This window comes from Nothoprocta perdicaria, unplaced genomic scaffold (genome assembly GCF_003342845.1).
Source record: "Nothoprocta perdicaria isolate Ctin4 unplaced genomic scaffold, notPer1 scaffold_41, whole genome shotgun sequence".
NCBI classification, from domain to species: domain Eukaryota; kingdom Metazoa; phylum Chordata; class Aves; order Tinamiformes; family Tinamidae; genus Nothoprocta; species Nothoprocta perdicaria.
In genome coordinates, this window is record NW_020455655.1 from 4,798,464 (window position 1) to 4,820,062 (window position 21,599).

The 21,599-nt window shown below is 38.0% G+C and overlaps 3 protein-coding genes across 6 annotated transcripts in view; 2 read left to right on the plus strand and 1 right to left on the minus strand.

Annotated features, from left to right (window-relative positions):
• Positions 1 to 1,626, plus strand: part of ADAMTSL3 (ADAMTS like 3) — a 169,949-nt gene extending 168,323 nt beyond the window's left edge. For both annotated transcript variants that reach the window (XM_026045667.1, XM_026045668.1), the window contains 2 exons: positions 202 to 416; positions 941 to 1,626. In XM_026045667.1, the coding sequence (XP_025901452.1) occupies positions 202 to 416; positions 941 to 1,050 (325 nt within the window). In that variant the 3' untranslated portion in view covers positions 1,051 to 1,626. The remainder of the gene's footprint in view (positions 1 to 201; positions 417 to 940) is intronic.
• Positions 1,627 to 5,638: 4,012 nt separating this feature from the next.
• Positions 5,639 to 9,379, minus strand: SAXO2 (stabilizer of axonemal microtubules 2). The gene is made up of 4 exons (XM_026045820.1): positions 9,345 to 9,379; positions 8,957 to 9,136; positions 8,288 to 8,490; positions 5,639 to 6,725 (listed from the first exon to the last, which is right to left on the minus strand). The coding sequence occupies exons 1-4, from the start codon at positions 9,377 to 9,379 to the stop codon at positions 5,743 to 5,745; spliced, it is 1,401 nt and encodes a 466-aa protein (XP_025901605.1). The 3' UTR covers positions 5,639 to 5,742.
• A 1,352-nt stretch (positions 9,380 to 10,731) lies between these two features.
• Positions 10,732 to 21,599, plus strand: part of EFL1 (elongation factor like GTPase 1) — a 68,054-nt gene continuing 57,186 nt past the window's right edge. For 2 of the 3 annotated variants that reach the window (XM_026045704.1, XM_026045705.1), the window contains exons 1-11: positions 10,732 to 10,829; positions 11,510 to 11,577; positions 11,763 to 11,847; positions 12,352 to 12,485; positions 13,144 to 13,281; positions 13,955 to 14,163; positions 18,010 to 18,133; positions 18,386 to 18,462; positions 18,605 to 18,741; positions 19,901 to 20,023; positions 21,054 to 21,153. In XM_026045704.1, the coding sequence (XP_025901489.1) occupies positions 10,739 to 10,829; positions 11,510 to 11,577; positions 11,763 to 11,847; positions 12,352 to 12,485; positions 13,144 to 13,281; positions 13,955 to 14,163; positions 18,010 to 18,133; positions 18,386 to 18,462; positions 18,605 to 18,741; positions 19,901 to 20,023; positions 21,054 to 21,153 (1,286 nt within the window). In that variant the 5' untranslated portion in view covers positions 10,732 to 10,738. Of the gene's footprint in view, positions 10,830 to 11,150; positions 11,173 to 11,509; positions 11,578 to 11,762; positions 11,848 to 12,351; positions 12,486 to 13,143; positions 13,282 to 13,954; positions 14,164 to 18,009; positions 18,134 to 18,385; positions 18,463 to 18,604; positions 18,742 to 19,900; positions 20,024 to 21,053; positions 21,154 to 21,599 lie in introns of those variants that run through there. The other variant, XM_026045706.1, reaches the window with a different exon arrangement.

Consider the following 21,599-nt stretch of genomic DNA (forward strand, 5'->3'; position numbering starts at 1 on the left):
AGAGGCTGTGAAATCGCTGTCTTGGAAGATACTTGAAGCCTGACTGGACCTGGTTCTGGGCAACCTGGTCTAGTTGCCCCTGCTTTGAGCAGGARGCTTAGACGAGACAATCTGCAGACGTCTCATCTAACCTCAATTATTTACTCTGAATTTAGCATAGAAAAAAATAAATATTAAATTGCTATTTGCTTTTCTCCACAGGTCTGCTGTCAGAAGAAACTGTTCCTCAGAGACCTGTGATGTCTACTGGCGTACGGGCCCTTGGAGGCCTTGCAGTGTGGACTGTGGGAATGGATTTCAGTCGCGACGAGTGTTCTGCGTGCACAGAAAGAGCAACAAACCTGTAGCTGATCAGCATTGCGGATGGAGGCAGAGACCAGTGGCCTGGCAGCACTGCAATGTCACATCCTGTGGCAGTATGTAAACGTTTATTTATATCTGAGAGTAGTTTGTAGCAGGTATATTAGAAAGAGACTTACAGTTGTATACTAACGACTTTGYAAGCGTTTGATTGTACATCAAATGTAAATCTGTCCTCTCCAAGGAGCGCTTCATAATCCCGGGGGTATTTTTCTCCATGATTAGGCCAGTTTGCTATTAAAGCCTGAAGAGCACTTTTTAAGAGGCAGGAATTTTAGGAGATTGTTTTTTGCAAACTTCCCTGCATGACTGTGCCAGTTGTGACTCATTTAGTAGTCTCTGAGCAAGCTGCTAATTACTGAAAGGTGGGGTAGTTTTCTGCAATATGCAGTAGGTGAACGCAGTGAAATCTTGCCTTTCATTTGTGACCTAGTTTAATTTGAATTCGCTGTTGTCTGAAATGAAAAATAAAACCAAGCTACCAGCAATCCTTCTTTTTTTTATGGGTATAATTACTAATTCTACTATCTATCGTTTGTCCATTTTATAAAGCCTGTTAATGTTCAAATATATTTTTCAGAAGGCGAATGCAAGGATACAACTCACTACTGTACGTTTGTAAAGCAACTAAAGTTATGCTTGATAGACATCTACAGACAAAGATGTTGTCAGTCATGCCAAGAAGTGTAACTCTTCTATGGAAAGTTCATGATGCTGCAGTGAAGAGATGAGAAGAGAGGTTCCTTAAACTAGCCTGCTCAAAGTATATACTTGTAAATAAGACAATAGTTATAACAGTTACCTGGATACATGGGGCTAAGGAAAAAACACTATTGTAGATTGATATGCTGGACAGGGTATTTTTTTTTTCTGGGAACTTTTATTATCCACTCTTTTGCAATGGAGCTTCTTATGTTTTAAACATTTTTGTGTCTGGATTAGGAAGATACTACCATGGCACATCATCTGTAAAATTTAACAGGCCATCACATTATAATTTTACTGGAGGGAAAAAAAGCATTATCAGAGAAGCACCAGATAGTGCTTACTGTCCTTAAGTTAGGAGAAAGCCAAAGTTTCAAAATCATTTGAAGACCCAATGCTCATTTTTATTGTTCTATCATATTTAATGTGATTCTTAAATTTATAGAGGCTGTGGCTTGTAGCTGTAAAATTTTTGGCAGTGACTTCATTATCATAAACAGCTTGAGCTTAACGATCAGTCTCACAGGATATGTTTTAGATTAGCTGTCAGATGGATACACAGAAGTACATTTCTTTTTCATGCTTGTATTTATGTGTATACAATAAAAGGCATTGAAGATGCCGGGATAATTTTCAAAATGGCCCTAGATTTGTTTTGAATAAATGAGGTGTCATTTTCCATCGTTTCTATACTTCTGCTCCAGTCACTCAAGTACAATCAAAGTTCTGGCATGATTGCTCTTCTCTACTGATTTTAAATTAGACACAAGGCTTCCTTGTCAGAACTGTGAATGAAGCCTTTGTGAGCACTGTTCTCTTGCATGTAGTCAAAAGGGGAACGAGAGCTGATAACTGGCCAAACGTACTGTCAAACTTTGCCTTGAATAAATACTTGGTTTTGCATTAATGGGGAAGAAATCCAAGGAAGAAGTACTAATTATGAAGATGAACAAGTGCAAGAAATCCATTTTGAACAGTTCTTGGTCAAGATGGGTTTTTCATCATGACCACTGACTCTTCAAAATCTTTTGAAAATTGAGAAATTCTGCTTGTGACATTCCTGGGGCAAATTGCTTTCTATATTGCAGATTGTCTCATAGAGCTTAAAGTTACAAACATCCCCATAAAAGGCAGCAGATAGTTGTTTTGTTTTGGTTTTTTTTTTTTTTCTTTTGTAGTTTCCAAACTACTGCACATGCTGGAGGCCTGAATCCTTATCTTGACTTGGATTTTGTGACAGGTGACTGAACTTCATTGCATTGTAATTAGTGGGTGTGCTGTAAGGACAGTTTTAGAAACAGTATTCCTACTCAAAGGGTTGGTATCACTGAGAATTAGATTAGCACTACTGTATAGGAAGTGTTTAAAGTGGACTGTCGTGTCCAAGGCTGACTGCAAGGAGAAGATATTCCTGATCATTACCTTCTTATTCAGCAATGGGTCTTGATTGTTTAAGCATTTTTTTTAAATTAAAAGAAAAACATTTGTAAGATACTTTTGTAGATATTTATTGTCTGATTTAAAAGTGCAATATTTTGTTTTGTACAGTGTTTAATAAAGATTTTGGGACATATATTTTTTCTTATTACCAAAATTTCTTATTCATGTTTTTCCTTCGTATTTAAAGTTTCTGAATGTTAACACGTAGCATTCCTCTGTTGCCTTAATTTTGTCTTTGGTTAAGTATGCATGCTATTCAGAAGCCGTGCTGTAAATGTTTGTTTTTGCAATTGGCATGACATTCCTCTGTAGCTTATTTTATTGCTACCCCAGTAACTGAAGATGTTTAATATTTAGCTTTCTTAAACTTAGTTTTGATATTTCTGAAATAAACTGTACTTTGATTATTCAACAGCATGATTACAAACAGATTGTTTATTACTGTGATTTTCATGGTAGCTAAGTGTTACTTATGTACCTATTATTTCTATAATCCCATATATTTCAAAATTAAGACTAGTTCTTTCTGAGAGCTTATCAGACAGATTCTCTGCTTTTCACACTGCTATTAAGAGGTAATGTAAGAGATAAACTGACTGAAAAAGTGTGTAGGAGATGTTTCTATGCCAAAATCCAAATAAGCCACATTCATGTTTTTTTTTTTTTTTTTTTTGAAGTGACTTTATTCTTTTTAATATAGTGTACAGAAAACACTTTTAGAATAGCAGTTGAATCCATTAATAACTTTCCGTTTTTGTGTCTTGGTTTAGAGTGACATCATCAAATGCTGCTTTTTAAGAGCTGTTACTTGGAAAAATACTAGTTTTCCAAACTGCTGTTCATTTTGACTGCAGTTCAATAATGTTGCTCATACAAGAGTGACCTTGAAGACTGGATATTGTCTGAAGCTTTAAAATAGGATTTGATGCTTTTCCGGAAAGCATAATCTTCAGGGTGTGGCCCTTTCAGACACAATATCATAAAGCCTGCTCTCTTTCACTGTTTGATTTAGGGAAAAACATCAAGGGCAAACTCAAAGGGAATAAATTCCCCCTGCCCTTTTCTTCCCTTCATCAAAAATCCTCAAACACATCTGCAGAGGATCACTTAAATGTATCTGAACATGCCCTCCATTTCCTATCAAAAGTTATTGCAGAGTGCTGGTAGGTGGCAGCAAATTACTTGCATTGACTAATTGAAGACTGGGAAAGAAAGGGAAAAAAAAAGTGACTTGGGGAACTATGGAAACAGCTGCGAGTGACAAAAAGCAKCTGGGCTCACTGGTGGCTCCAGAAGAGCCGTTTTCAGCATAACGTGTGCTCACGTGTTACTTGGTGGATTCAGGTTGTGCTTCTCAATGTTGAGCCCTCCTGCCTTTGTAGAAGAGGGAGACTGGGAGGATTAGGAGTGTTTGTAAACTCTTGTGAGGTGTCACGGCTGTGTGTAGGACAGGGAGTGGGTGAATACAAGGGTGGGTACGACTGTCTCCTCGGGGATGGTTTGGCAGAGACTGACTCGGGTTTCACGGAGAGCAGGGATTCCACGGGTTGTTCTCTCTATGATACGGAAGGATGACAATGAATCGGATGTTTCCTGTCCTGCTGTTAGGGCGACGTTTTTCTTTGTTGTCTTTTTGTTGCCCTGCCTAAAACATGTCTTTAATAACTGGGAAAAATAATATCTTAGACATAGAGAAGTTAATTTAATTGTTCTTTTCATCACCTGATAAAGTCATATCACCAGAACACACACCATCTAAAAATTGGGATGCCCTAATAATGACTGGAGGAGCTGCAGTGACTTGCACAGAGCTAATAAACTCAGTTCAGCTTTCTTCCGTTGYGTTGCATTGCTTCCCGCTTTCACCAGTTTCCCACTATGGATCTTAGCCCTTTTATTGGTGATTTAGTTTATGAAGCATCAACATACAATTCCTCAGAAGCCAACTGATTCTCCTATAGCAATGAGTACGAGATATGCAATGCAAAAAAAAAAAAAAAAAAATACTGCACTGCAGAGATAAAACACGATAATTTTGTTAATCATTGGACTATTTGTAAAGACTGAGTTGGATCATGAACACAATGCAATGTTTTATCTAGATTTACAAAAAAGTAACATAAAGATGGAAACAATACTTAACCCCTCATATGGAAACATAATGATTGCATGTATCATTTCTATAAACAGTTTGTTTTCTGTGTATTTGTAACAAATCTTTAAAGAACAGGCAGCCTGAATCCTGACTGCGTAGAGATTTGTGTGACTGCTGTGGTATCTCTTTTAACTGAGTTCCACTAACATTTTCTCTTACCTCTGCATATATCTTTTTAGTTTTTCTGCTATTCCATCCTTCAGCCTGCCTTTGCAGTGAACTTTGGCAATTAATTCCCAGCTTTAGAAAGCAGATAGCAAGAGTGAAAGCTACTGTGGATTGGCATTAATTCTTGAGCTCCATTCTATCTTCTTTGCCATCTCCATCAGGAAATCAGAAAACCAATTATCTGTGCAATCTGTTTGTGGAATTTGATTAAACTCACACTGAGCTGATGAGGAGACATCTATACTTGGTGTTTGCATCAGCTTTGTTTTCATTGAAAGTGASGCTAAAAATGCTCTATCAGGGAAATTAGGGAACAAAGTCTAATGACCTGTTTTATGTCTGAGTGATTTCGAGTATGTGAAAAGAAAAACAAGCAAAGTTACTTTAGGCACTTTTGAAATGAATGAAAACAAGAAATGAAAAAATACCAAGTTTTTAGAAATGTCTAGGTTTYATGGGATGCTATCTTACAATACTGGATTTGGATAACAAAAAAATCATCAGATCATTCGAAGTATTGCTGAGAGGAAAGGTGCTACTGATCAGTTAATTATAGCCTTTTTCTCTACTATGAAAAAGGTGCTATGATCAAAATGTATTTAAGTTATATTTTTGTTAATCTACAAATAATTTGATTTGATGAAAATTTGGGAAAAAAAATCAACCATGTACCTGTTTGAGMTAAAACATAGTAAAACTGGAAAGTCCAGGAAATCCAGAGGACTTATTATTGCTACAAAAATTGGCTAATCTTTGTTAGTCTGGTAATAAACTTCACTGATTGTTTTGATTTTCTTTGAACTATTAGTTTTAATGTTTTTAAATCAAAACATGCATTATTTGWTTTGCTCTCAGTTTTATCTAAGGAAAAATGAACCAGTAGCAAAAGCTGCTTGAAATAAAACTTCGGAATATCATGACACAACAGCTATTTCCTTTGGAACATGATTACCACTTGGTTCAGAAATTTCTGGAGTAAGCTGGCGGAAGAATTTGTGACCATGGGAATCTGTGTTTACATAGATGTATCCTGGAGGAGATGGATAATTTGCTGGGCACATCTCTTGTTTCTTTGGAGTATATTCTGTGCGGTACATAGTTTCATCCTCAAAACGAGCTGAATTGGGAAGCACAACGTGTAAAGGCTTGAAACTTTGAGCTGGAATAATCTCATGTGGTGTGTAATGAGATTTGAATGTGGTTAAATCATCAAATTTTCCTGTGGGTTTTGGAATTTCCTCATGTTTTTTAATAATTTCTTGCCGACAGCTGTCCCAAGCTTGAAAGTCATCTTTTGTGGTAGTATTCCCTTGGAAAGGGGCATCGATTCTTCTTCCATTAGAAACTGGTCTTATTGGGACGACAGGAGAAATCTGGTGTTTAACATAATCAAGGTGGCTTGTGGAGTGGAAATCCATGTTCCCCGCGGGTGGAATGTATTCTTTTGTTTTGCGGACCTCGGGCAAGGAGACTGACCATGGCTGAAAACGATCCTGGAATTCGGTGAGCCCGTTAAAATGAGCATTTGACTCAACTTTAGTATTTTCAGGCTTGCAGCTTTTTGCAAGCTGCCCAGGTAACCCCTTAAAATCATTCCGATGGGTTGTGAGATCTTCAAAGGGTTTGTTGCTTGGCCTGTATTCTTCTTTTGATCGCACAAATTTTGGTTCCAGTTGATGAGCAATGTAAGAAGTGCGATGGCTGGTAATGCCATCAAAAGGTACATCGGAAAGCTTGGGCATACAGAGAGGTTTAAAACTTTTCCTGGGATTCAGTTCCCTAGGAACAAAGTCATCTTGGAATGTAGTAGAATTCCCAAACTTCTCTGTAGGTGGATGGTATGTGTGGTCCACCTTATTAGGTTCCCTTCTTTGAACTCCCCACAGCCTATAGTCATCTTTAAGACAAAATACATATATATATAATATATATACATATTGTGTAAATATTTATTATTGAGTGTTCCTTTAAAATTAAGTCCCTTTTTGTTATTAACCCTCCCCATCCAAATGAAATGGATATAAATGAGAATGGTAATGTTATCTGCATGTTTGTGACATGGCAAATACGTCTTTCTGCTATTACTGGAATAGAACTGGGAGAAAATTCTACTTAATTACCTGCTAGGGCTATTTCTTTGAGGAAAATAAAATGTTCTATGTCAAGATTAAATGTGTATGTATACATAGAATTACTATTAACAGGTTATAGATATACTACCTTCTATTTTACATGGAAATATATGTCAGTTATATAGGACCAAAAGAAACTGTCTAGGTCCTGGGCCATATTCAGTGCTRGTAGAGACAATGACCCCTCATTTTCTTCTTATCAGCAGTGCAAAAGCTAGTTAGTTTTTTTTTTGTTTGTTTGTTTTTCTTTGCCTCTTTTTTTTTTCCTAATTTATGTTATTTTTTAAAGAGAATGATCTTTTAGAGACTTCTCAGTATCCAGCCTGAACTTCTTCACAGGGAGTTAATACCAATTTGTTTATTTGCAATCACTGTACTTTAGTTTCAGCAGTTTTTCACTCCTTCATACTCTCTTTTGATCAAATAGGTAGTTCTTGAATAAAGCAGTTTCATGCCTAATTTTATACTGAGAATAGACTAAATTAGTCATTACTTTATACCACCTATGTAYTTATATGGAGGCTAAATAGATGATCCATCTTTCTCTATAAATATATTTTAGAATAATACACATTTATTAAATACATATACATAGGTATAATTATAAATAAGCTGGTAAATGATAAGTCCTTTTTTTCCCTCAAATTCTATCCTTCTAGCTCTGTTTCTGTTACTGCAATCCCTTCTCTGCTTGCATCACACCAAGGATTCTAACTTTGTATTTTAATGGCTATATCTGGTTCTTGTTAACTCACCTTAATCTTTTCTTATACCACTGGTCCTCATAATCAGGTATATATTGATTTTCTTATCCTGACACCTCTTGTAGGTAATATATACTATCTACATTTACATACTTTTAACTGGAGGCTGGGGTACAAGCTATGCAGCACAGGCTGTTGACCTACACTACGGGTAACTGCAGTGGCAGGTGAAGTTTGCCCAKACCACAGAACAGGGGAGATGGTTTCACATTGATCACTCCAACGTCATTCGTAATACATTTTTTTCTAAAGCCATCTGGGCAATATATTTGGAGGTGTAACTACAGCCTCCAGGACTTCCTAGCTCCTCCTCAGCTGGCACCACTTATGTATGAGATACCCTCACGTACATGGGAGTTTCTCTCCTTCTAGCCAAGGAAACCTGCAGAAGGCTTCCCCTTAGAAACCTAAATATCAGCTCTGAAACAGCTAGAGTGCTGAACATCTAAAAGCTTTCACCTGCTTTCTATTCATCTCTCTGGGCTAAAGTAAGAAATTTGGTTTCATATCTTGCATGATTCAGGATACTACCTTGTCCTTCTAAAGAAGGCAGATATTATTACCTTGATAGGTTGGTATGGTGTCCAATTTTCCTCCTGTAGTGTGTTTTCTCTCTAAGGGTCTTACTATCATTGCTGGTTGTATTTTATGAGCATTATAATCTTTCTGATATGTTGTTCCCAGTTGTATTTCTCCGGTCTTTGGTTTATATTGTTCTGGTACCCGAAATGGTCGCTTCACAATATCATATGGTAAATAATCAGATCTGAATGGAGGAGAAAGGAAACACTGGTTAAAAACTTCTTTTTCTGATAGAATCACTTTTGCAWTTTTTTTATTAGATGGAGAAAAAGCTTAAAATGTTTCTGCTGAAAAGCCAAGTTGATGCCATAACTGAAGGGCCAGACCTCGTGACCTCTCTGCATTGGGCTTTCTCACAGTCCTAATTGTTTAGAACATTTAGAACAAAAATACCTTCTTTACAGATTAAAGTATGCTGTAAGGAACACAATTTTTTTGTATATTTGCTTCACTACTTATGGTGATATTTTTGAGGTGATTGTATTTTTATACTCATTACTACTACTTTAAAATACCTTAGGAAAGCAAAAGACACAATGATTGCACTTCAAAAATGAATGCAATGCAAAGTGCAGTTGCCCTTAAACCAAAAATATGGGAATCTTTAAAATACAAAGTAGCTGTAAAATATGTAGCTTAAAAATGTTTACTTAAATGTGGTGATTCCTTCCATTTTGCCACGATGCGCTTGATACTCTTGCTTYGGCTTAAGGCTCTGGGGAGGAGAGACGTTGCTGTACTTGGGGTATTTTTCCACATACTCGGTTGTGAGGTACGGCTGTTGTCCAGTATCATAGATCCTTGTGGGTTTGTGCGGGCAGCGATGGCGCCTGGGTACAACACATCAGGTGGGATTATTTTCAATAGTTTCATTTAAGAGGGAAATGTCCTATTTGGGAGCAAGTAACAAGTGAGGAAGAGCAAACACTGAGTAGCCTCGGTTTAAAATCTTTATTGAGTGGTAGAGGAAAATGCAAAACACGGCGCTGACACAGGTCCCACAGCACCCTAACCACATAGCACTCRGTATCACCGTACCTTAGTGCGGAATACGAAGAATGGACAGAGTTCATCTCAGTCTTCTAAGCAATGCTGCCAACAAGATACACTTTCCTCTCTTTTCATTTAATCTTTCATTATATTATAACTCTTATTTATAAGAATAACTACCCTGTTTCACTTCTTCTCTGACACCCACTCTTGTGCTGCTAGTAGACTCAGTGTTTTATAYAGGTTTGCATATTTAGGTGTGGTCAGTACGGAAGCTTAAACCACCTATATTTCAGAGAAATATATTTCCTCTTTATTTAAGCTTTCATAGTTCAGGAATCTAGCTTTAAGAAAGGGATAACAGCAGTGCAGCAGGTGGGGAAGTGCTGACCCTTTGCAATCTCTTCTAGAACACGTATGTGTTGCAACGTCCAGGTAACACTGCCAAGCAACCAGTACTCCTCTAAACACAGGAACACTGTAGCTATGCCAAAGCAAACACAATACGCTGCTTAAAACAATAACTTCTTAAGATTTTGTTTTCTGCAGAACTTTCAGTGTTTCAGTGTTTAAACTTTCTGTTTTATTCAATAATTGATATTATAAACCCGAGTATTTAAGTTGGCATCCAGTTGGGTTGTAGCTTTCTGCTGTCACACTGTCCTATCGCTCCCTCTCTGTACTTCAGCCTAAGCTGTGTTTGATATTAAATCATAAAAAAAAAAAACCTCTAACTCTTGATTCATCTAGGYCTTTTGAAGCAAAGCTCTGGGGCAAAGAACAGCCGTAACGTAGGGCCACGGATGTGATGTCCCGTGTGGGAGCAGGGGCAGAGAGACTGCCGCTCCACGGGAACGCTCGGGGAAAACGCTTCCAGCTTCTTGGTCCTGAGWCACATCCGCTTTGGGGATTTTAAGACTGACTTCAACCTGGGATTGTGGCTTTGCTGCTGCGAGTACGAGCCCTCGGCGGCCCCTCCGCCCTCCCGCGGCTCGGGGAGCGCAGAGCAGCCCCCGCGGCCGTTCCCGGGGTTTCCTGGCGCGCCGGTTCGCCCTGGGGGGCAGCCGGGCTCGTGCCGCCTCCCTGCCCGCACTCACCCGCACGTGCACAGCTCGCACACGCACCGCGGCCGCCTCATCCCCGCGCCGCGCCGCCGCCTAGCAACGGCCGCCGCTTCCGCCCCACGTCACGCGCGGGGGCGGGGCCGGGGAGGGCTGCCGGCTTCCGGGTGCGTGCGGCGCGCGGCGGCGCAGGTGGGGGCGCCCTCTCCTCCCCCCCACCCCGGTGCTCCGCCGCGGCGGAGGGAGACGCGGGCCGCGCGAGGTTCGGACTCCGGGTTCGTCTCCCTCCGCGGCCCGTGTCCTGTGGGGCCGGGGCGCTGCCGCCGGGCCCGCTGCTGAGCGCGGCGCCCCGCTCCCGTTCCCGCCCGCAGCGCGAGCACCATGGTCCTGAGCGGCGCGGCGCGGAGCCGCGGCCTCCAGAGGAAGACGGGCGGCATCAGGAACATCTGCATCCTGGCGCACGTGGACCACGGTGAGCGGGACGGGACCGGGACCCCCGGCGCGGCGCGGAGCCGCGGCCTCCAGAGGAAGACGGGCGGCATCAGGAACATCTGCATCCTGGCGCACGTGGACCACGGTGAGCGGGACGGGACCGGGCCGGGTCCAGGGTGCCTCGGTCCCGCCACGGGGCGGRGAAGCGACTTGCCCGCATGCCCCGGCCTCCGTTTCCTGATACAAACCACCCTTCGTTATTCCGCAGAGCCTTACCTTTTGATAAGTTGTTTTTCTTTCCAACTTCTGGAATGCTGATTTTGGTTGTTGACATGAATTAAAGGTTCGCGTGCGCAGGGTGAGGTGTTATAGCTGCATGTTGGGTGGGTAGAACTGCTTTGCACACGTGGAAGCGCAATAAATGCTTTTTTTTCAGGATATTAAGTTTAGCTASTTATATAATGTATCAGGGTTTTGCTTTTTGTAAAAGGCTGCTTGCCTTTTGATTGCTTAAAGTGGTGCCCGGTTTACTAAAAACAAATTACRAGCACCTGATGTATGTCAGATTGAATTGTTTGTGTCATTGTTTTAACTGTTTTGTACCTTCCTTTTAAAGCCTTTATTTTTTATATGTCATAACAGTAGACGTCAATATTCGTAGCATTGTCTTMTCCTTCTCTATTGTGTATACTTATTGAAACTGTTTATTTTTCTTTTCAGGCAAGACTACTTTAGCTGATTGCCTGATCTCTAGCAATGGGATAATCTCCAGCCGTTTGGCAGGAAAGGTAGAGTATTGCTGTAATTTTAAACAAAATCCTGGTGTGTAGGTACTTGGGGTTGGTAACTCAGGGGTGATCAAGGAATGAAGTTTCAAGTCTCACTAGACCTTATTTCCTCTGAGACAGYTGAGAGGCAGTTTGTGAAGATGAATCTGCTGATTTATCACCTCTTTCTCTGCTTTTGTACTCAGCTGAGATACCTAGATAGTCGAGAAGATGAACAGATCCGAGGAATAACGATGAAATCCAGTGCCATTTCATTGCACTTTGAGAAGGGTAGGTTATTGATGCTGGCACGTATAAACGTCAAGATTTTTACTCATGTTCTCATTCTGTTTTGTTTTGTTCTTTTCTTGTTGAGATATTTTATGTGCAACTCTTAGATTTTTCTGATGTAGTTTGTGACACCGCGAAGACCTAGACAACCAGGATAGTCAAGTTCCATGTTAGTGTTAGAGAAGCTACCTTAAAAATTTAAAATAAGCAAGTCAGAAGTCTTCTGCTCCATTTTTATGTATACCCTTTAGTATTCTTTGATTATTACATTTCACAGTTCTGTCAATTTCAAGATTTTCATTCCTGTACTGTGTTTTTTGGTGACTTTGCTGTTTTATTGTATGGTTCTGTACTTAAAGCACAGTAAGTAGCCTGGTGGAAAGTTTTGAAAGCATAACTGCCACTGCAGTTTCTAGTATTCGTAGCTTAAACAGTATAACCAAGTGACTGAAATAAATACTTTTGAAAACTGTTTTCTAATACTACCTTTTTGTTTGGTCCTAGGTGATGAGGAGTATCTGATAAACTTAATAGATTCTCCAGGGCACGTGGATTTTTCTTCAGAAGTATCTACTGCTGTCCGACTCTGTGATGGTTGCATCATAGTGGTGGATGCTGTTGAAGGAGTCTGTCCACAGGTGAAATAAAGTATATTAAATACATGAAGAGGATAGAGAAGAGAGAGTAAGCAAAAGAATGCTTATATGTCTTAAGTATGTTGTTAGAAATAAGTTAAACTGATTTAAAAAATTTGTGAAACTTTCCATAAATAACATAGGTATGAAAGAGGATAGTGTTTCTTTTTATTTCCATCTGTACTGGAAAAAAAAAAAAGAAGTAATGTTTATTGATGAGTGGGTGTGGTATTGAAGCAGTGAGTATATCTCTTTTTTTTCTGATAATGGAATATCTGTATAGGGAAGAATAAATGTCTAAAGGAAAAATGAATCAAATAATATTGTTATGTGTGTTCAGGGAATTAAAAGCGAAGAATTATTCAAAAAAGCATTGTGATGGTTATATTTTACTTTTTCATGGTTTGATTTTGAAACTTGGCTTAGAAACTATATGTTAGGAGGAGCTTTTTTTGCTGTAAAAATGGTCTCTTCAGAATTCTGTATTAATGCTATGTACTATGTGAGTCAAAGTTCTGGCTGACATTTCAAACTGGGACCTTATTATAAATTTATTTACATTTTAGAATTATATTGCCCTTCTCTTTAACACTGCACTGCTTTTGTGGCATTGTGTAGTGTATTTAAAAAAAAAAAAAAAAAAACTATTTCTTTTTAATAGACTCAAGCAGTTCTACGGCAAGCATGGCTAGAAAATATCCGTCCAGTATTGGTGATAAATAAGATTGACCGTTTGATTGTGGAGCTCAAGTTCACCCCTCAGGAAGCTTACATGCATCTGAAGAATATCTTGGAACAGGTATTCACTCTCTACTGCTATGTTCATACAGCAGCTTTTGTCTTGTTTTTCTCCTGTCCCTTTTTCTCCCAATTGAGTGACATTGCAATTTTCAGTGGCTCATACCTGGAATAAATATAGGGTAGCAGAACCAGTTTTCCTTGCTTCCTGAGACCAAGTGCCACCATGCACATTCTGCACCTCAGATGGTGTAGTATAAAGAATTATCAAACACATCTTCTAGGAAAATACTAGTGGGTGTGTGCAGAAATGAAATTAATTCATCTTTAAAGCCGTAAATTAAGCTGCCTTTAAACTTTATTTTCAGAGTTTTCTGTAAACACTTGTCTACATGGTTTTCTTTGGCCCTTGTTTGTTGTTTGGCTGTCGGATGTAATGAGTTTTTATGTCACCGTTCTTTATTTGGAGGAACAAAATACATTATGTATGRTAACGTATATCTGAGACAATCCTCAGATGTTAATATCATCAAACCCCTACTTTCACATGACAGGATTAGATACAGAAGGGCTTCTGTTTTAAATTATGGATTATGCATTATGAATCCTTACCATGGCTTTTTAATTTGTTAAACCAATCTATTATTTATGTTAGTGAGGTTGTGTTGAATTGCATTTTAGTTGGATGAGTTGTGAAGGAATGAGTAAATCTTAACGTGTTCTTACCCTCCCAGGTCAATGCAGTCACAGGAACACTCTTTACCTCTAAAGTACTGGAAGAAAGAGCTGAGARAGAAACAGAAAGTGCCTCGGATTCTGCAGCAGGAGATCAAATTTATGACTGGAGTGCTGGCTTAGAAGATACTGATGATTCTCATCTTTATTTCTCACCAGACTATGGAAATGTAGTGTTTGCCAGTGCAATTGATGGCTGGGGTTTTGGGTAAGTCTGAGATTTAATTACTGCCTTGCTATTATATTATTACCGTAAGACCTTCAAATGTTATCATTTGGAATATATTTTTAATATGTGTGATAGGCTGCTGTGTACCTGTCAGTTCTACTATATGTTAACACTGGGCAGCTGAAAATAATACTGACTTTGGCATCTGTCAATGGAAGCAACTGCTCCTGAGCCAACGACCTCTATTTTGTAGAATAGCTGCCAACCCAAGTGTAGTTTAGGGTGTAGGCTGTTAAGGTGAACTTAGTGTTCTATTGATCAGTGCAGTTTGATAGAGTAGGCTAAAAACTTCAGGAGTACAAGAGCTGTTTCACGAGAAGATTGTCCCTTCTAGCTCCTGGGGCATTCATAACAAGCATAACAAGATGGACAACTGGCAACAGGCRATCAGTTTCAGCTGTCCAGTGCAGAGCTCATTAYGGAATTAGTTTGATCTGCCTTTTCTCTACCAGACTTTGGCTTCTTTGTGAAATTATGCCTTTGTTCTCAGGTGTTTATACTTACCTGTCATAATTAACTTTCTTTTTCCTGTTATTTTTCTTCTTTCAGGTGTGTTTCTTATCTCTTGTTACATAACATTTGTATTTCTGTTTCAGCAGTTATTGAAGACCATTGCAGAGAATTTGAGGGTAGAACAACATCAGAAAATTGTCTATATTTGAGTTTGCCGTCAGGTCTGTTTTTCAGTCCTGCTCTTAGGAATGAGGTTCAGAGGGCAGCAGCCACTTGCTCGGGTTGCACATACAGTTTGGTTGCCGCAAGGTGGAGTCCTTGTCTTTATCCTGAGTACACAATTAGAAAAATGCACTCTATAATTTAGTCCACATCTCTTTTTTTAAATGATTGTGCAATATTGAACTGTAACATTTTTAAGTCAAARTCAAGCTTTTGTTTGGATTTAAGGTTCTTCCGTACAGGATGCATGTTGGAAGACCTTTCTATTTATGTGGAAAACCTCATCTGGCCTTCACACCTTTTGTGGTCCGCCCATGAGCACAGGTGTTGTCTGAACTCCCTCAGGTTCCACACAATTGCCCACCCACTGCTTGGTGTCTCTGCTGCCTCACAGTACAGAAAGGCACCACTTTGCTGGTTGGATTTCCTCCAGCTTCCCATCCTGCTTGGCAGCACTGTGTCCTAAATCATTGTGTAGGATGAGTCTGATGCTGAGCATCTCTGAGCTGCTCCTCACTGGCCTCTGCCTGAACTCTTACACCTTAYCTTACAACATTTCCTTAATTTCCTGCACAGCTTATGTATTCAACTGTGCAAGGTAGCCTTTTGCTCATATTCAGTACTCGGTAACATTTCTCCTTCATTTAAGAGCTTGATCTCACCCTCTGGTGTCTTTTGTTGGAGAGAAAACAGGCTGAGCATATGGCAGGGARCGATGGCTCGTGCGTTTACAATGCGTGGGTGAGAACGTGAGCACCCTTAAAGAAAAGAGTGTGTTATGGATTGGAGCTTGTCTATAAAGACATGTGGTCAGGTTGGGAACCAGCTCTGTGAAACTGAGATGCAACAAGAGAAGAAGTGCTGAGTTAGAGAAGGAGTGGGAGAGGGTGTCGTGGCTGTGGGCTGAGTACATTTAAGTTCCAGCTGGTTCCAGTCCGCAGGTAGATCTATCACGTCCACCTTTTAGTTTTATATTGCCCAACAAAGGTAGTTGTGTTATCACTGTAGTACTTTGATCTTTGTGCTTAACTGGTGATGTCAGGCTTGTGCTTCTGCCTAGATKCCCTCTTTCAATTCACTGTCATATGATTTAAAGGAAGAAAGTTCAGATATGAGGTGAAATAAATCCTGTGTAAGAGACAGAACTGGCATCCAACTTTGAGCAATTAAAAATCCATAAACAAAGGGCAGTATAAATTACTCTTAATGCAGTGTATCTGTCTGTCCTGCTTTCTGTCTTTCTGTTTATAGGAAAAATAGTTTTGAGAGGAACTGGCAGGAGAAATGATACAGTCCTTGCAGTGACTCAGTGACGGCTGAGTCAAATGTAGTAATCTTAAGTAGTAATCTTAAGAATTCTTAAGCAAAGTATTCCTGCTTATATTTTAGCTGAACCTATGCTGTAAGATTTTTTTCTAACTTAGTTCTTCTGGTTGTCATCTTGTTCTTCAAGATCAATTTCTTTGAGGAAATATTGGTATTGATAGGAGTTTTAGAAAGCACTGCAGGATTGTTTGTTTTTTTAATATGAATATGAGAATTAAAAAATGTATTTGGTAGGATTCTCCAAGTGTTATTTCTTTTCTGTTGTATTTATTGAAACATTTCTTAAATTGTCTTTATTGAATTATCCATGTGTCACAGCCGGAGACTACGTGATACAGTATTTTTCTCTTGTTCCACGTAAATTATGTACCCAGTATATGATAGTCTGGTTTATATTAAACTGTTTTCTGTCCCACACAATCTTTCTCCAGCTTAGACAATATGACGTGACTCCTATCTGGTAATTTTCTGACTTACACCCGTTCTTAATCTCTAATTTTTTTTCTCCCCTTTGACATCGTCAAAAGATACTAACATATTTCTTGAAACTCGGTGAAAGCCTGTCTTGGTGTCAGATACTGCTTGGTGGCTTCCTGTGAGCTGGTGGGTCCTGGCTCAGAGAAGTCACATAATGGGAGGGGAAAAAAAGCCTTYTTTAAAATTCATTTCAGGAGATACGACTGCCAGCAATACCATCTGGTGAAATATGGATCAGTGGAGCATTTTCTTAATTAGGACAGGCCTTGACTGTTGGTAGATGCTTTGGGGCTTTGTTCTTAAGAATATTATAGTTTGTTGTAGAAGAATAAATAAAGCCATCAGGCAGTGCCAGTCTGTTCCTGTGCTGGGAGGAGTACAGGTGCTTTTTTTTTAAAATCTTCAGGTATTGAAAGAGTGCCGTAAACCCACATGCACATGCTGATAAGGAATCGTGGAGGTTTTCTCCTCTTTCAACTTTTGGGGAACTAATGGAAAAGATTGTTTTGGGCTCAGTTCAGGACGTACAGCTTCTATTTTACTGACATAAACAGGTGCCTTAGGCATGCAGAAACTTCCAGTTTTGCATTTGGAAGGGCAGATTATTAAATTAGTTTCTGTAAATACTCTTGCTCTGATTGTGAATGTGTCTTTGTATGTATGRGAAGAAAATATGTGAAAATAAAATCTTCTACAAATACTCAACAGTTTGAGTGAGGAAACCACAGAAGCATCACAGTACCACCTTTTTAGGTTGTAAGCAGCCTACTTTTCAACCCCCAGAATTGTCTTTTCCTTACGGCATTATGTTTTTATATTATTTTTTGTTCTTGACTAATTATTTAAGCAATACTTCAAACAAGGAATGGCCTAAGTAGTTGATTTGAAAAAATATTTACCTTCATTTGACAGGTTGAGCTCAAATGTGGTTCAAAGGATATTTGGTATTAGCTTCTACCATTCTGATCATAGACTGTRGTTAAATGCGTAATGTATGTTTCATAAAATAAACACAAGAGTTACAGCTTAATATTTAGAAGGTTTATTTTATTACTTTTATTTTTTACTCTGGGAATAGTATARAAGTATTTCAGATAAACAGGTTCAGTTTTTGTGCTGTCTTAAAAACAAACACCGCAGATGTTTTTGAGCTGTTWCTACTGAATGTTTGTGTAGGTGTAAAATAGCATGAGCTCAAGTGAAGACAATTGGGGAAAATAAAATAAGGATTTGAGGTTTGTGTATGATTATCATGTAAACTATTGCTTGTTTGGACTTGTAAACACATCTAAACAGAAACAGCATTACAATTTAATTAGAAGGCTTTTTTTTAAATTATTCTTTCAGGATTGAGCACTTTGCCAAACTGTACAGCCAAAAGATTGGAATTAAGCCTGCAGTACTTCAGAAGACTTTATGGGGAGATTATTATTTAAATACAAAAGCAAAGAAGATAATGAAAGGTGATCAGGTAATTTCATAAGAAGGTTGTTGATGGCTTTCTGTAATGTCAAATATATCAAATCATATATTCAAACTTTTTAAATAGAGTATGAATTAGAGATCTTGTGCAGTTATCTTTTTATGACTGGTTTGTTTTTGAGTCAAGATTTTACCAGTTCYTTATAAAAATATTTAGTTTAAAGTGTAGCCTAGCGGCTTTTGGTAAAACTGAGGCATGGCTAGTGRTTAGCTATATAATGTTTATTTTATGTTTTACCAGTCAAAAGGAAAGAAACCCTTGTTTGTGCAGCTGGTGCTGGACAACATATGGAATCTGTATGAATCTGTTATGAAAAGGTGAGAATTGTGATGTTTTCATGGAATTACTTACTAATTGATATAATGATTTTTGAAATATTCTGATCACTTCAAAACACAAGAACTTGCAGATGTGTTAAAAATTATTTGGAGTCTTTTATTTTTTTTCCTCTCCCTATAGAGACAAAGAAAAAATTGAGAAGATAGTCACCTCTTTAGGACTGAAAATTGGTGCACGGGAGTCGCGGCATGCAGACCCTAAAGTTCATCTTAATGCCATTTGTAGCCAGTGGCTACCAATATCCGAGGCAGTCCTCTGTATCCTTGAAGACAAACTTTTTATTCTATTGGCAGTTTTTAGATTTCAGAGCTTGCTAATGTGTTTCAGTATATGATTTGGTATAACTTGTTTTCTTTTTCATGCTTATAATAGTTTAATCTATTTTCTCGGTACCTATATCTGTGTCTTTACTTAYCTGCAGTTAGTCTTTCTACTAGCTTCATGTTCTCCAGCCATGTTTTCATTAAAAAATTAACTTATAAAGTAATGTAATATTTTTTATTATGTAGTTCATGTGTATATTTTAGTATTGTTCCTGAAGGATAAGCTAATCTCCTTTTTATAGTTCTATTTTTTTCCATGAATTTTTAAAAATTTGAGACACCCCTTTACAATACAAGATCAGCCTTTAACTGTTCCTTGTCTGTCTTTGCATTCGTTTTTAAAAAAGGATATATATATAATCATTCATAATATATTGGCACATAATATATAGCTGTATCAAAAAGCTTCAAGAAGCTGTTGTATCTTAGGGTGATGGTAGTGTTGAACTTGCATGAAAGCTCACTTGTTCTTAGGATCCAAATTAGTGAGAGCTTCATTTGGAGAAGAAAGTTATTTCTGGAGTAATAACGTGTAAAAGACAGTAAAGAGGGTAATTTGTTGTGTGTTTTCTCATAATAACTAAAGATGTTGATGAAACAGTGCTATGAGTGAAGCTAGGGGGACATCCATACAAATTTAAGTGAGGAGCAAGTACTTCACTGCAAGACAAGGGAGAGACCTGCGTAATTAGAACTGGGTGGAAATTTTAGCAGAATTTAGACATTAAAATTTTGTGTGACTTTGTTTTACAAGAAAGAGTTTTAATGCCTTCTGTGAGTTTTGTGTCTGTGCTTATGCACTTGTATTCATATGTATGCATAGTAACTAATTGGTAGCTGTGTATAAATTATTGATGTATAATTACCAATTAGTTCTGTAAATCTTGTTCCGATTGTGCTATTCTGAGTTTCCTAGCAGTACTAGGGGTGGAAGAGGAGGTCTATACATGGTAAGAGACAGAGCTGGATTTTAATTATCTGTTAAGGCTGACAATTTGTGCATAATATTGTTGACTTAWAGAAACAAACATCTAAAGCATTTTTCTTACCGTTTATCATTAAGAAAATATATATCCTTAGCAATGTGTTTTAGCTATGGTGTGTAATAAACTTCCCAGTCCTCTTGACATCACTGCTGAGAGAGTGGAAAAGCTGATGTGTGTTGGAGCTAGAACATTTGATTCTTTACCACCAGAAACCCAGGAACTGAAAAGTGGTCAGTAGTTCTTCTCCAGTTAACATGACAGCTACAAAATTCTTTCTTTCTTGGTTGTCTTTTGTGTTTAATCATATGATGCGTCATGACTTTATGTAGTTTTATAATTAATTTGCTTGTAGCTTGATGGATATTTATCAGTGATATGCCGTAGTGTTATGTCTTTCATTGTATGTCTTTTTTATAGCCTGTGTTTTCTTCTATTCCATATAGCTTTTAGGTAGCTCAAGCTGCAGGTGTTTTTAAGTCTGAGGCTCTGAACCTGTTTGGGCATTTAGGAAGGATTTCCGATGAATATTTGTAAATAGTTCTCACATCAGAGTTTCACACGGTACTAAATGCAGGAACACTCATCATATGCTCATATTCTCTTTTTGGAGCTCTGAGTTATTTATAAGCTCTGCACATGTTCGTGTATGTAGAATCAGAAAGATGATGATGCCTCGAAAGGGTCAACTTCTAGTGTGTCTGGTGAATATCTTTAAGGAAAAGCTAAAAGCAAGCTGAGAACTGCTGAGTATTCAGTAGATTTGGAAATCCAATTTTGAACTGATGTAGATATAATGCTCCCACAATGAGGTAGCATTATAAMGATCTGTTTAAATGGATATGTGGAGGAAAAAAGTAGGTCTTGCATATRGCTTGGGTTTTTGGCTTTATAACTAGACTGCTGTTTTATTGTAAGGTATCTAATATCTCTTGATATTTCAAGAGATAGTTCAATAAAGCTGCTCCCKGAAAGTAAGGGAACTGATATTTTCATCCTCTACTGAAGGATAACACTGTATTCTGCAAACAACATTAAACACTCTATCGATGTAAGTTAACTAGAAGACACAGGCCTCCAAACTGGGACCTGCTCTTAGTTATGAAAATAAAGTGTATCTGAGTTTAGTGCATGTCATGGTACTTGTCAGTGGTGGACTTGCATCTTCCCTTAATAGTTTACAATAGCAAGATTGTTTAGAGTGTAAAAGAGTTTGCAATTTTTAGTTGCTTGATGAACTCACTAAGTTTCATTTTTGTTCAGCTTTTCTGAAGTGCAGCAGTGAACCAACAGCCCCAGTTATTGTCTTTGTTTCCAAAATGTTTCCTGTTGATGCAAAGGCACTACCACACAATAAACCAAGGTAAGAAACTGTAATACTTTTCTGATGTACCTTGAGTACTGACAAGAAACATTCTGCTTGCTTGAGTAAATTGTCTTAGTTCTGAGAAAATAGTGCTCAAATTCTAGAGTTACTATAAAACCTTTTCAGGAAATAGACCTTCTCTGAATGAGTTTGATCTGTTTAATCGTGTTAGTTTTTGAAAATCTAGCATGGTCATTAAGAAYAAAAAGTACTTATCAAGGAATATTAATTTGGTATGAATATTTTGTCTTTAACATATTGTATGTTGATTCAGGATTTTCTTTTTTTGCATTAAACATCTTGAATTTTATCTATATTTGTATTGAATCAAGCAAATAGTAATTCTTTAATAATCGTAATTGTATAGCTTATACATATATTTTATATATTTTATATATTTTATATATTTTATATATTTTATATATTTTATATATTTTATATAT